The 12,062-nt window shown below is 52.2% G+C and overlaps 4 protein-coding genes across 4 annotated transcripts in view; all 4 read right to left on the bottom strand.

Moving 5' to 3' along the window:
* Positions 1 to 1,088: 1,088 nt before the first annotated feature.
* On the bottom strand, positions 1,089 to 4,265 carry PV08_10726 (uncharacterized protein; the record flags this gene model as incomplete). The annotated part of the gene is made up of 9 exons (XM_016385040.1): positions 1,089 to 1,814; positions 1,865 to 2,371; positions 2,425 to 2,479; positions 2,534 to 2,798; positions 2,855 to 2,981; positions 3,025 to 3,142; positions 3,194 to 3,797; positions 3,848 to 3,963; positions 4,039 to 4,265. The coding sequence occupies 9 exons, from the start codon at positions 4,263 to 4,265 to the stop codon at positions 1,089 to 1,091; spliced, it is 2,745 nt and encodes a 914-aa protein (XP_016231642.1).
* A 575-nt stretch (positions 4,266 to 4,840) lies between these two features.
* Positions 4,841 to 6,637, bottom strand: PV08_10727 (uncharacterized protein; the record flags this gene model as incomplete). The annotated part of the gene is made up of 4 exons (XM_016385041.1): positions 4,841 to 5,955; positions 6,023 to 6,115; positions 6,172 to 6,378; positions 6,442 to 6,637. 4 exons carry the CDS (start codon positions 6,635 to 6,637, stop codon positions 4,841 to 4,843), a joined length of 1,611 nt encoding a protein of 536 aa, XP_016231643.1.
* A 1,230-nt stretch (positions 6,638 to 7,867) lies between these two features.
* On the bottom strand, positions 7,868 to 9,896 carry PV08_10728 (gamma-glutamyltransferase; the record flags this gene model as incomplete). Its single annotated transcript, XM_016385042.1, has 4 exons — positions 7,868 to 9,175; positions 9,237 to 9,577; positions 9,637 to 9,655; positions 9,717 to 9,896. 4 exons carry the CDS (start codon positions 9,894 to 9,896, stop codon positions 7,868 to 7,870), a joined length of 1,848 nt encoding a protein of 615 aa, XP_016231644.1.
* A 1,113-nt stretch (positions 9,897 to 11,009) lies between these two features.
* PV08_10729 (uncharacterized protein) overlaps positions 11,010 to 12,062 on the bottom strand; it is a gene marked incomplete at both ends in the record, with an annotated part of 3,474 nt that continues 2,421 nt past the window's right edge. The window contains one exon of the mRNA XM_016385043.1: positions 11,010 to 12,029. Coding sequence (XP_016231645.1) covers positions 11,010 to 12,029 — 1,020 coding nt within the window. The remainder of the gene's footprint in view (positions 12,030 to 12,062) is intronic.

The following is a 12,062-nucleotide window of genomic DNA, read 5'->3' on the forward strand; positions in this document are numbered from 1 at the left end:
TAGTGTGTAGGTATCTTATCTACCTATACCTAGATACCCAGTATTCGGTCAACACGGCTCGTCGGCCATGGCCAGTGGTCAGTAGGTGTTGGGCGGATTATCAGAAAGGCCGTTCTTTACCGTCTCCATTTATTCGTATGTAGGTCTTTAGTTACCACCAGGTGCTTGGGTTGTTTATTCGGGATTACCCCCCCAAGTCTCCCTCACTAACACAGCGTCAAATGAAGACTTTGGTGCGATTACAGTCCTTGCCACCACAGAAGTACAGTAGGGAGAGTTACGTGTATAGTCAGTTTGTCAGTTTGTCAGTTTGTCAGTTTGTCAGTTTGTCAGTTTGTCAGTTTGTCAGTTTGTCAGTTTGTCAGTTTGTCAGTTTGTCCAACTCTCTTGTACTCTCACTATCCTTCCTCACCCCTCTCCCCTCCCCGACGTCCCTCCTCCTCACCCTCACCATGATGTGTTTCTCGTACAGTCAGACCCGCGTGAGAATACAGCAGCCCCACGAAAAAGGACCCCTGCACAGGCAAAACCTAAGAAGCTGCATGTGGGGTCAGTTGTCAGTTTGCGACCGAGTGGTGCTTGGCTTCAGTGTGGGACACTTTTCTCTACCCTCACGCAACCTTCTCATATGCGGAGCCATAATGTAGGCACCATTGTCGGAACCCTCACACCTACAGTACACTGGTAGTATGTCCTCATTTCGCACCATCTTCGGGCCACACTCCAGGCACACATGCGTACTTTGTACCGAGACTCACCGTGATAAATCTGTGTGTTGATTTGGTAGGCTTTTTACCAAGAGACTCTGATTGTCTGTGCCAACCACAGGCAAAACTTGGGTTTTCGTCACAGTCTATGCGAGAATTGATCCGTCCTGAAAGAACCCGGTATACCAAGTTCACCCGAAGATAGTGCGAATTGACAGTATTTAGTGTCGAGGATGGTGGCCCCGAGTGACACATCAAGGTCTTGACAGTGGTGCAGTCAACGCTCAACGGGCGTGGCGGAAAATCAAAGCAATGGTGAAAAAGACATCAGTTCGTCGTTGACGTATGAGGCCTGTTTCATCTTACGAACTGTATCATCTATCACTCGAATAGAATGGTGAATACGGCTGGCTCGTGTCCAGCCAAGCCATCTTGGTGGTGGCCCTTCGATTCTCCTGGCTTGCAGTATTGCTCGCGGACGTGTGACCAATTTAGGTCACGATCCTTCCACTCTGGTGTCTGCAAACTCTTGTAGTCCACCCTGGGAGACTTTTTAAATCTTGATTTGACCCGGCCCCAGAAGGTAGTTGTAGATGCTGGGGTAAACCAGGCTTCTTCGGGTGAGGACGTAACCGCGAACTGGGAAAGTGGCCACGATGCGTCGGAGACAAATCCCATTTTTTCAAAAGCAGCGTAGTAATCGTCGTTGCCGAGTTTGCCCAAGTCATAGTCCTGGATGAGCTTTCTTACCCCTGCCGATTTCGTGAAGCCGGGAATAGGAACGAAGAGCTTCCCATTCGGTGTGACACAGACTGGAGAAGCTTCAGCAGGCGGCGAATTGACGTCCGAATAGGGACCCAATCCGACAGAATGACAGTAGAGGTTCACGCTTTCTCCGGATTTGATGACCTGTCCTGGGAGCTGAGGTTTCCAGGTGCCTTTCTCACCAACCCTGCGAAAGGAAAAACGGCACACAAACCTCCCATGTGTGTCGTCCTTTATTGTTCCGTCGGCAGCCACGAAGATCCCAGTGAGCTGGTTGTCAGGATTCATGTCGCGTTGCAAGTTATAGTTGGTCGACAGATGAACAGGACAGTCCGCACGTAACTGTGATGTGGGTTAACATACTCCATTTTGGAACAACGTACGCCTCGTACCTCAAGGAGTCGTCCATCGGCAGAATTGTCGCTTCTGGTAGCGTTTCGTACGACGAAAATTGGATCTGGAACTAACAATTCCTCCCTTTCGCTCGCTTTCGGCTGGAGAACTAATGCACCACCGTCAACTTCGTCCCATTTTAATGGATCCCATTGAATTTCGTTCTGCGTCAATGAATTATGTTGATCTTCTTCGTCCTGGTTCGCTGAGCCCTGGTTCGATGGTTGACGTTGAGTTGGGTTCTCCTCCGATGAATCATGTTGATCTTCTTCGTCCTTGTTCGCTGAGCCATAGTTCGAAGGGCCACTTTGAGTCGAGCTCTCCGTCGATGAATCATCTCGATCTTTGACCTCTTCCGATGAGGTATACCGCATAAGCTTGATTCGGCCGGTCCACGTCCTGTCTCCATACCCGCGGGTATTTGCTATCTCAGCGAACAGGCGGGGAACGAACTCCCAACTGGCGACCTTCCCGATCAAATCCGGCAACGATTGTACAGTCTCTTGCTGCAGCAATGGTAAGCAGCAGCAGCAGCGTACCAAAACACATGGTTGCATACTTCAATGACTCTCCACCCTTCGTGCGTTGCGAGGGTATTTGCCCATTCGGGTATACTACCACCAATATTAGTACGTTGTGGACGGAGTATAATGTCGATTTGTACTCACTTGGCACCGATTAACGTATTGCCACCACAGGCACTGAGGCCCAAGAAGGCAAGATCGGCTGAAAGCTGTTCTGCTTCGTCTTTGGACACTTTTCGTTCAGTGGCATATTTTGCTGACGCTGAGGCAAATTGTGCATTCACGCTTAGCCCAACCTCGGTCCTGAGCTTATCCAACTGTTGTTTGCTTTGCGTGGAAGAGGTTGACTGTGCATACTGCGAAGTTCGCTGTTGGCCGCCAAGCTGAACCGAAATGACGAAGAAATGACCTAGTTAGCAGTCGTCAGAATATGGCCACGCCAAAGCACAGATTATTAGGATTGACCAAAGCGCCGGTAGAATTGCTGAACTAGTTCGAATGCCGGATTCTCAACTATCCGCCGGAGCTCTGCTTGACACTTTTCTGAGAGGACAAGATCTTGCTCGTCCAATAAAACTCGTACTCGTGGAAACTGATTTCGTCAGATGGAAGTGCCATAATAAAGGATCACTTACGTTGTAAACCGCATGAATCTCCCTATTCGCCCCCTTAGCCGTAGCCTGAGTTGTGTCTGACTTTGTCCGTTGCCATATAGACGACACGTCCGCAGAGACACCGTAAGCTCCGCTCGACCTGGTAGGGATTGTAAGTTGAAATAATCGCGTTGTTATACAAATTACTTACAACCCAGCCTCTATACATCTGGAAGTGAATCCATTCATAGCTAGTGACTGTTGGAATTCACTGTTTGTCTCCTTGATTTGTATAGATGATGCATCTAGAACTTCATACTCCGGTATATAGTGGACACGATCTCCACCTTGCTTTGGGTTCTCTGTCGAGTTCGGTGGCATCCTTAGTACTAGGTGCAAGACGCCCTTCTTTTGAATATGGTAGTCTGAAAGCTTTTCGTGGTCCTGGAGCTGCCTGCCTGCAAACACCAGACGCTGTATATCGGGATGGACCCCTTCCCTTTCTTGGATCTTTGACTTCACGTCACCCACTGTGTTGACTGAGTTAAAACTAATCTCGATAGTTTTTCCTGACCGCGTTTTAACAAAGAGGGGAGGACCACCATGATCCTCTTCTGCCTCATTCTTTTTGTCTTGAGCAGGTGGGCGCTCGCCAGCTGCTGTCACAGGCGTTTTCGCGGGCAATTTTTCACGAGCGCGCTGACTAACACGAGATCTTGCTTCAGTCGTCTGGTCTTGACCGTGTCGAATCTTGCCAGGCGATTTTTCGGGCCACGATCCATGGACGCCCCCAGGCTCGCGCTGTAAAGTGAACGCTGGGTCTAGGTTAGCAATAAGAAAGAATACACATGGTCGGCTAGCGTACCAGGATACCGAGCCCGGACGATATCTCGTACGTCTTCTCGTATCTGATAGCCACAAAGTAACTTGTTGACGTTGATGATTTCCGTCCACTGCTCGCCGGTGAGCTGCGTTGCATTCCTGAGAAACCGTTAGTATAGGAAAGCGCCGTGAGTTTACCCAGCCATCAAGCGACGTAAATCACGGCAGACTGACCCCGGCATTTTGCCATCTGCCCCAAAGCCGCTAGGTACTTCGGGAACTGTCAGCCGCTCCGGCCCTGCTGCCGCCGCCGTGACTGGAGGGGACGTGTTATCGCTGGGCTCAGCTTCTGCCGCTGGTCCTGCACCAGAGATAGTCCCGTGTTCAGCAGCATCCTGCTCGGCTATTTGATCGCTACCGGGATAGTTTGAAACGTTCGCCGGTATCAAGTTGGCACTCATTTTGTCAACCACAAAGGGAGATCAGTCAAAGTTCCAGAAGATGTATACTGGTACGAACAGAAGCGTCCGAAATATTTGAGGGCAGGGACGTGAGGAGAGACGGACTCAAAGAGGGTGGGCAGCGCGAGGCGAAGGTAGTTTGATCAGGCTGATCACGCTAATCAGGCTAGCGATACCTCGTATATGCAGATGGGATGATGAAGGTACGAAAGGACGGCGCCATGACACATCCAATCAAAAGCTTCATCAACTTTCGATGGGAGCAGTCGGCTGAGTAGCTCTGCGCCTGGGATCACCGAGCGGACGACTGGCGCAGTCCTGCGTTTAGACTCGACCAGGCTATCCCCAAAGACATCAGGGGTATGGCCGAGGTGAAAAGAGATATGATAAGATCACCCTGCGATACGATAAGATAACACGTTTGCATTGTACTAAATCGACATCTATCGCACCTACAGCGAGGACATTTTACCAGATCGCCTCCCTCGCAGTGGCTCACTTTACTCGCTGTACGTTACCGAGCCTTGATTATCATATTATTGATCTGTTCTAAGCTATGTACAACAGCTCCCCCATCAATAACTTCCATCCTTCATCGTCGTAAATGGTCCCACGGTCCCCAAATCAGGAATACGTCCCAGCAGGAACTCGAGCTGTCTATACGCCGCACTGGGAGCATACTGAGGAACCATGTGACCCGACAATTGAACCGTCACCATCGTCAATCCTCTCTCGGTATGATATTGACCCATGACTCCTGCACCGGCTATCGTCCCCAGCTGGTTATCGTACGACACGTGGTACGGAACGTAAAAGTCGTCCCATTGTGACGGTGGAACCGAGAAGCCTTGTGCTCCGTTGAACGTCATGTTCTGCACGGCGACCAACGACCCATTGAAGATCAGGACCATGTCGATGATTCCATGGCCGATGATGACACGGTCCGCTTTCTCAATCACGCCGGGCAGCACACTCAGCGCCGACGGGGTCGACAGGTCCGTGTTGTTGACAAAGACCGGATCACTGGCGCATTCTGCCCATGGCTGCACCGGCGCATTGATGGCCTTTTGCACGTCTGTGCGGTTGAAGTAGATGGTGGCTCCGTCAGGAACGTAGTCGAACGATCCGGGGAATCCCAACACGTCCCAGAGAAGTGGGCACGTCGTGAAGATCTGATAGATGTCGAAACATGGGTTGACCTCAGAGATGGCATAGAACAGCGAGTCAAAGGTGTCGCAACTGTCGTCCTCGAGGTCGAGGTTTGGAGGTGACGGCAGAGGGCCCTTGGGTGGAAACGTCAGGGCCTCTTCCAAAAACGACGTGTACCCACAAACGTCCGACATATTGTTCAACGACTCCATGTACGTCTTGTTCAGGTACAGTGCATCGGCCCAGTAGTTCGCAAACGCCGCAGCAGGGAGTTGCTCCTGAACCACGTCGTAGCTCAGACTGGGGTCGTAGATCAGGATGGAGCTGATGTTGTAGTACTCGGTATCGTTGGCGTTGAACATGGCGTCCGCGATGTACGGCACATAGTATCCGGCGTACGACTCGCCGGCGATGTAGACCGTGTAGCCCTGCATGGAGAAGGTCTCGACGAAGTTCTTGAAGAACCCCAAGAACTGCGACGCCACGTCTTCTTCAGAAGTCGCGGTGACTGTGCCTTGAGAGAAACCGGTGCCCACGGGTTCTGTGATGGATGGAGAGTGTCAGCATTTGTTCTTGTCGACACATATTTGGTTCCTTGTTCGACTCACGTTCCACCCAGACCACGTTGGTTAGATTGGTCCAAGACCAGACATTCTGCACAGGCTTGAAGGTACCGTATTGCCATAGAAAGGGTCCGTTTTCTGGGGTTTGTTGGGTTAGCAGAACTCGATGATGGACTTTTCTTTTCGTTTCTAACCTTGTAAAAGGCCCTCTAGAGAACTACACCCAGGGCCACCATTGAGCCAAATGAGAATCTCGTTCTTCGCTGCAGGATTGGTCGAAGGGAAGAACCACCAGTAGAGTTCTGGGGAGTCTTTGGCATCCGAAATGGGTAGAAGACCGGCGTAGGATTCGCCCACGTCGAAATCGACCTCAGGAATTGCGCTTCCATTGACAGCGAACTCTGAGTGGCATTAGTCACAAAGAAAAGGAAGGGTACAACATCTCGTGGGAAAGTAAAACATACTCTTGGTGGCGTTTGTCAAGAACTGATGCTCAGGCGCTCGTTTCTCAAGTTGTGGATGAGCTGGAGCTGGAGCCGCTGATCTCGGTGCAAGGTTCCTCTTAGGTTGAGGAAGCTGTTTGCCGATATGTGAGCCTGTTCTGCGTGCTGTAACGAATGAAGCCAGGCCCAAGGCCAAGGTAACGAGGGAAAGCTTCATGGTGAGGACAAGGAGGCAACCAACCACTTCCGCGCAGGTCAGGACAAGACAAGACCTCAGCAGGTAAATAAATAATAATAAAAAGAAATGGCTGATCGAGAGTTACGTAGCTAGTCGCCTTACCTTGTCACCCAAGGCATCTTGATTCAGATAGCTTGTGATGCACGATGAAGCTCTTTGCTCCACTTCATGGTAACCTGGAGGCCAGAGAGGAAGGCGATTGACGGCAGGAAGCGAGAGGCGAAGAAGGAGGAGACGAATAGTTGCCTTGCTTGAGGTCGAATGGAGCATTGCGTCTGAAGAGCAAGCGGAGTGAGTGGTTGATGGGAACCGACATCAATGCTACCTTGGCTGATGCTGCGAGAGGCACAAGGTACAAGCGACCGAGGTAAGTTTGGTGGATGGGGTGACTAGCAGCTGCTTGTTCAAGGTTATCACGAACAAGGCTCTTCCCATGACGCAGTGGGCGAGGTCGGAATGACTGATGATTTGACCGTCGCCTCATGGATGGATATCGACTCGTATGTACTATCAGGAACTAGTTGGAAGGAAAAGTCGGGGGAAGCTTGTACAGCAGAAACCGGGATGCTTATCGCCGCTGGTGATTCGCGTGCCTCGTCGCTGCTGGCATCGAGGTATGATCGTGCGCTCGATAAATACTCCATCCTGCGGCTACTGTACGTACCAAGGACGAGTAAGGATTGTAGAGATAAGGGCCGCCCACGCAGAATGCAACCCACCCACCGGGCCTGAGATATTTACCAGACGGGGGAAGCTTGTTCAAGCTCACCAAGCTTACTGTCAAACTCAAAAGGAGCCTTGACTGATAAAGGCAGGTCGACGACGAAAGTGGTACAACCTGCTACCGGAATATCCGTGCTCGATCGACAGTAACGAGAAGAACGGTACTGTCCTGTATGTGCACACGGGTAGGTCTGCACTGTTGTATAAAGAACTGCTCCATCCGTTGGCTCGAGATGCAATATTTTACCTCACCAAGATACCGTGCTTCACAATACTGTAGTCGTCGACGACTCCCTCATCCTGGTCTGGCCCTGATCTTCCCCGGGTGGCGCCGGATGGTCCAAGCCTCAATGCTTGTGTCCCGCGATCCCTTTGTCGCTACGCAATCGAGTCAGTCCCCGGCGCGGTCCAGCCTTGTCTCCATCATCTCTGGATACAGACACACGGATACGGCATGCTCGAGCATTGTTCTGCTCAGCTCACTATCTATACAGGAATGGCCATCCCGTCGCCCCTCAAATCACTTCCACCACTGAACACAGCCTGCCCTGTCTCTTCATCAACATGCCTTCTGATAACCTGCCCTCGTCCAAATTTCCCTCGACTCCATCCATTCACGACCTCGACATCGTGACCCATACTCTTCAACACCCTGACCACTCCCTCATCAATCCCTTCCTCCATATACACCACGTTCATCTGATTCTCTCCCTGCTCCGGATTTCCCGCACCAATACAGATCCTCGGTGCGTCCAGTGCCTGTTGAGGATTCATCCCAAACACCTCCATGTTGAGCAACACCTGCACATGGCCCTGGGGCTGCATGAACCCTCCCATGACACCATACACCGAATGCAGCTGCCTCTCATCCCCATCCCCATGAGTGATCATCCCCGGGATGATGGTATGGTAGGGTCTCTTTCCGCCCTGGTAGATGTTCGGATGATCGTCCGGTCCCAACTCAAAGTTCGACCCTCGGTTCTGCAGCGTAAAGCCACACCCTTGCGGAATAATACAAGACCCGAACCCTTCGTAGTTCGAGTTGATGAAACTGCACCCGTTGCCGTCCTTGTCTGCGACGGCAAAGTAGACCGTGTCACTGTGATTCTGGGCCGGGCTGCGGGGTTTGCCATGTGCGTGATTGACGGCTTTGTCCTTGTTGAACAACTTCGCTCGCTCGGCCAGGTACTCTCTCGAGATCAACTCGGCAGACTTGACCGGCATGTACTCGGGATCCGTCACCCACCAGGCTGCATCTGCAAACGCGATCCGGAGGGCCTCAATCACCGCATGCAAGTACGAGGCGCTGTTGTGGTCTTCCAGCGCAAATGTCTGGATCTTGCCAGTCCGTTCCAGCTCCTCTAAAATCCCCAGGGCCATCAGCGCCACAATACCCTGTCCGTTGGGAGGATGTTCCCACAGTTCGACGAAGTAATCTCCCACACTGTCTGTCAGCCTTTGTTGCCCTTTGTTCTTCACATTCTGGCCGCGGAACTTGAGCGAGATAGCTTCAGGTTCGTCTGCTCCGCGGTTCATATGGTCTTCCAGATCCGACAGTTCCATAAACCCGCCCGAAGACTGAAGCACGTCGACGATACTCTTGGCGATCCTGCCCGTGTAGAACCCCTTCTTGCCCTCGGCCGCCAAGGCCCGAAACGTCTTTGCCAGACAAGGGTTGTGCATGATCTCACCGGCTCTCGGAGCCCGGACGAACTGATCCGCTTTCTTGTCTCGTTTCAGCATCTCTCTGAAATTCGGCGAGGCCCGCTTCAGGTCTGCCTCGCCTGCTTGCCACTGTTCCAGACGCGCTCATCAGTTCCACCCCAACTGGCCTTGTGGTGGTCCGTTGACTTACAAAGCTTGCCGCAAATTCACTGACGGGGAACCCTTCCTCGCCCAGCTCGATGGCCGGCGTGAGGATCTGCTCCATACTGACCTTCCCACTACCAAACTTGGCAATAGTGTCGACCCACCCCGCCGCTGCACCGGGGACAGTCACGGCGAGTGCACTATGCGTAGGTATGTTTACTCTCTGCTGGCCCAGCTCTTTCCGCACTTGTTCGACCGTGGTATTCTTTGGACTTCTACCGGAGCCGTTCAAGGCGTGCACCTTTTTTGTTTTGGCATCGAAGAATAAGCAGAACATGTCTCCTCCTATCCCGGTCGACGAGGGTTCGGTCATGTTTAACGCTGCGGCTGTGCAGAGGTTAGTCGCGTCTGGGTATGCCAGAGTTTGAGTGCACGAGAGCTCGTACCGACTGCGACCGCGGCGTCCTAACAGCACATGCGAGCATTAGACAGGTCTCCGGACGAGGAGCCAAGACAGAAAACATACGGCTGCATTCCCACCCATCTTCAGTATCCTCTGTCCCGCCTCGGCTGCTAGAGGTTGCGTACATGCGACCATGCCCTTGGTACTGTGCACCACACTGCGCCTGCTTGCGAATTGCACAAACGGCGGGCTAGTGCTAGGGAAGACGGCCTCGGCCTTGAACGATTGAGTAGTCGAACCCATGTTCGGCAAGTCGTAGGTATGCTGTCGTTCTTGGGTGTTTTGTAAAGTACACGATGGAACAATTAGATGCGCACCCCTCAGTCCAAGCACTTTGGCGACAGGTATCTCGCCGTGTGTGACTGGGCAAACAAGCACGAGTAGAACGAGCAGGACGGACGGAGGAGCAAATGAATCAGTTGGCAAATTGTTTATCCGAAGCCGAAAGTCGCAGCCAGAATAAATAATGGATGACGCGTGAGGAGTAAATATGTATGTAATTGATTGTGATAAAGTACCAGGGTCTCAACATGAACCCTGTGCCCAGCTGGACAAAGGGAGGATCCCAATGATCAACGCCGTACTCATTGGCCATGACGATAATCAACTTGTGTTCTTCTGGCAGGTGAAAAACAAATTCCACCACAAAACACCATCCCCCACCACCGCGGCCAAAGTGGCCACCTGCCCAGTTTGCCGGTTACCGACCTGCCTGACCCGGCCTGAAGGACTTGTCCGTATCCAAAGCCAGGTGGGATGATAACGATAACGAGGGCGGCGGGCACATGCGGGCAAATGGACCTACGGAGTGGTAGTTCATCCATCGACGCACACATTGCCTATTTACGGATACAGAGATATCCAAAGAAACGCCTCGGATATCCCAACGGCGCACTTCTTCTCTACACGACACAAACTTTCACCTCCCCGATCATCAACCCATAATCCACGACAGGACGCAATACACCCTCTGCATCTGGTTGGACCACCATTCCGACTGGCAACCGCCGAGAACGTGAACATTGAGACTTGTGCTTCCCAGAATGAAGAGAAATACCTACTGATGGTGATTAAACACGCCCCAATACATGCCATATTACAAACGATTGACTAGGTAGGTATCTATCGAAGAAACTCTCTGCTGTCATCATGTCCCTTTATGTGCCGTGTACATCACCTCCCCGTTTTATACTTGAACATACAAAAACCCCTTCCCTCAGCCAGAACGGGGCCATGGCTGATCCCAAGGAGAAAAACATAATGAATGCGCCCTGTTGATACACCCAATCTTCGTGAGAAATCTGTTCCGCGTAACGCTCGCTGCTGGTATCATTGAATACAAATGAAAATCATTGCTCATGCTCTTCCGGCAATCGTGTTGAGCACCTTCTCGATAATCCCCATCCTTGGCTCGTGATAATACTTCTGACCTCGTGAGCTGGAGTGCCTCTCCACATGCGGTCGGTCCCTCGAATGCCTGTGTCGACGAGAGCCCTCTTCACCAGCGCTGTTCCTGTCATGGTCAGAATCAAGAGCCCTGTGCCGATGCTCGCGGTGACTTCTTTTTGGGGGGTCGGGGTCGTTGACTCTGAGAAACAACAGAGGCTTGGTGTCGCTCTCTCCAGCTCCCATTCTCCTCAGGAGGGCTGGAATTCCGGATCCTGAATTGCTTCTGTCACTGTTGGATCCTGCATGACTAGGCCGGCGGGTTCTTCTCAACTCGCCTCCCTCATCGGTTCCCGCAGTTGCTTCCTCCCTTTCTCTTGCTTTCCTTTCTTCTCTCGCTTGTCGTCTCCGTTCGCGTTCAGCCTCTGCTCTTACATGGATTTGATTGGCTAGTCGTTGTCTTTCACTATCTTCGTGGCGTTTCCGTCTTTCCTCTTCTATCATTGCTGCTTCTTTTGCTTCTCGCTGTGCTCGTTCGGCTTGACGTCGTGCTTCGTGCCTTTCGCGTCTTTCTCGTACCTTTTCCTTGTATTCTTCAGTATCGTGACGAGCAAGCTCTCGCTCCTTAGCCTTGGAAATTTGTCGGGCGAGAGCACTGTCAAAAAGCCCGGCTTCGTCTTTTGTTCTCTCAAGTTTCGCCTTATGGCCATGCAGATCAACATCATGAGAGTCCCTTCGTGTACGACGGCGCCTATGGCCTCTGCTAGCAGAGCCTATAGCAGCTCCAGCAGCTCCAGCAGCTCCAGCAACGACCGCAGCCGCAGCCGCAACGTCCGCAGCGTCAGGACCTCTTTCGTCAACCGCAGGATCTTCGGCCGTAGGATCTTCGGCCGTAGGCTCTTCTACTGCGACTTCGGCAACAGGATCTGCCTCAGCGGCGGGCTCCTCTGCTGCAGGTTCCTCAGCGGCGGGCTCCTCGACAGCGGGCTCCTCGACAGCGGGCTCCTCAGTGGCAGGTTCCTC

Source organism: Exophiala spinifera, assembly GCF_000836115.1.
Source record: "Exophiala spinifera strain CBS 89968 unplaced genomic scaffold supercont1.8, whole genome shotgun sequence".
Taxonomy (NCBI): domain Eukaryota; kingdom Fungi; phylum Ascomycota; class Eurotiomycetes; order Chaetothyriales; family Herpotrichiellaceae; genus Exophiala; species Exophiala spinifera.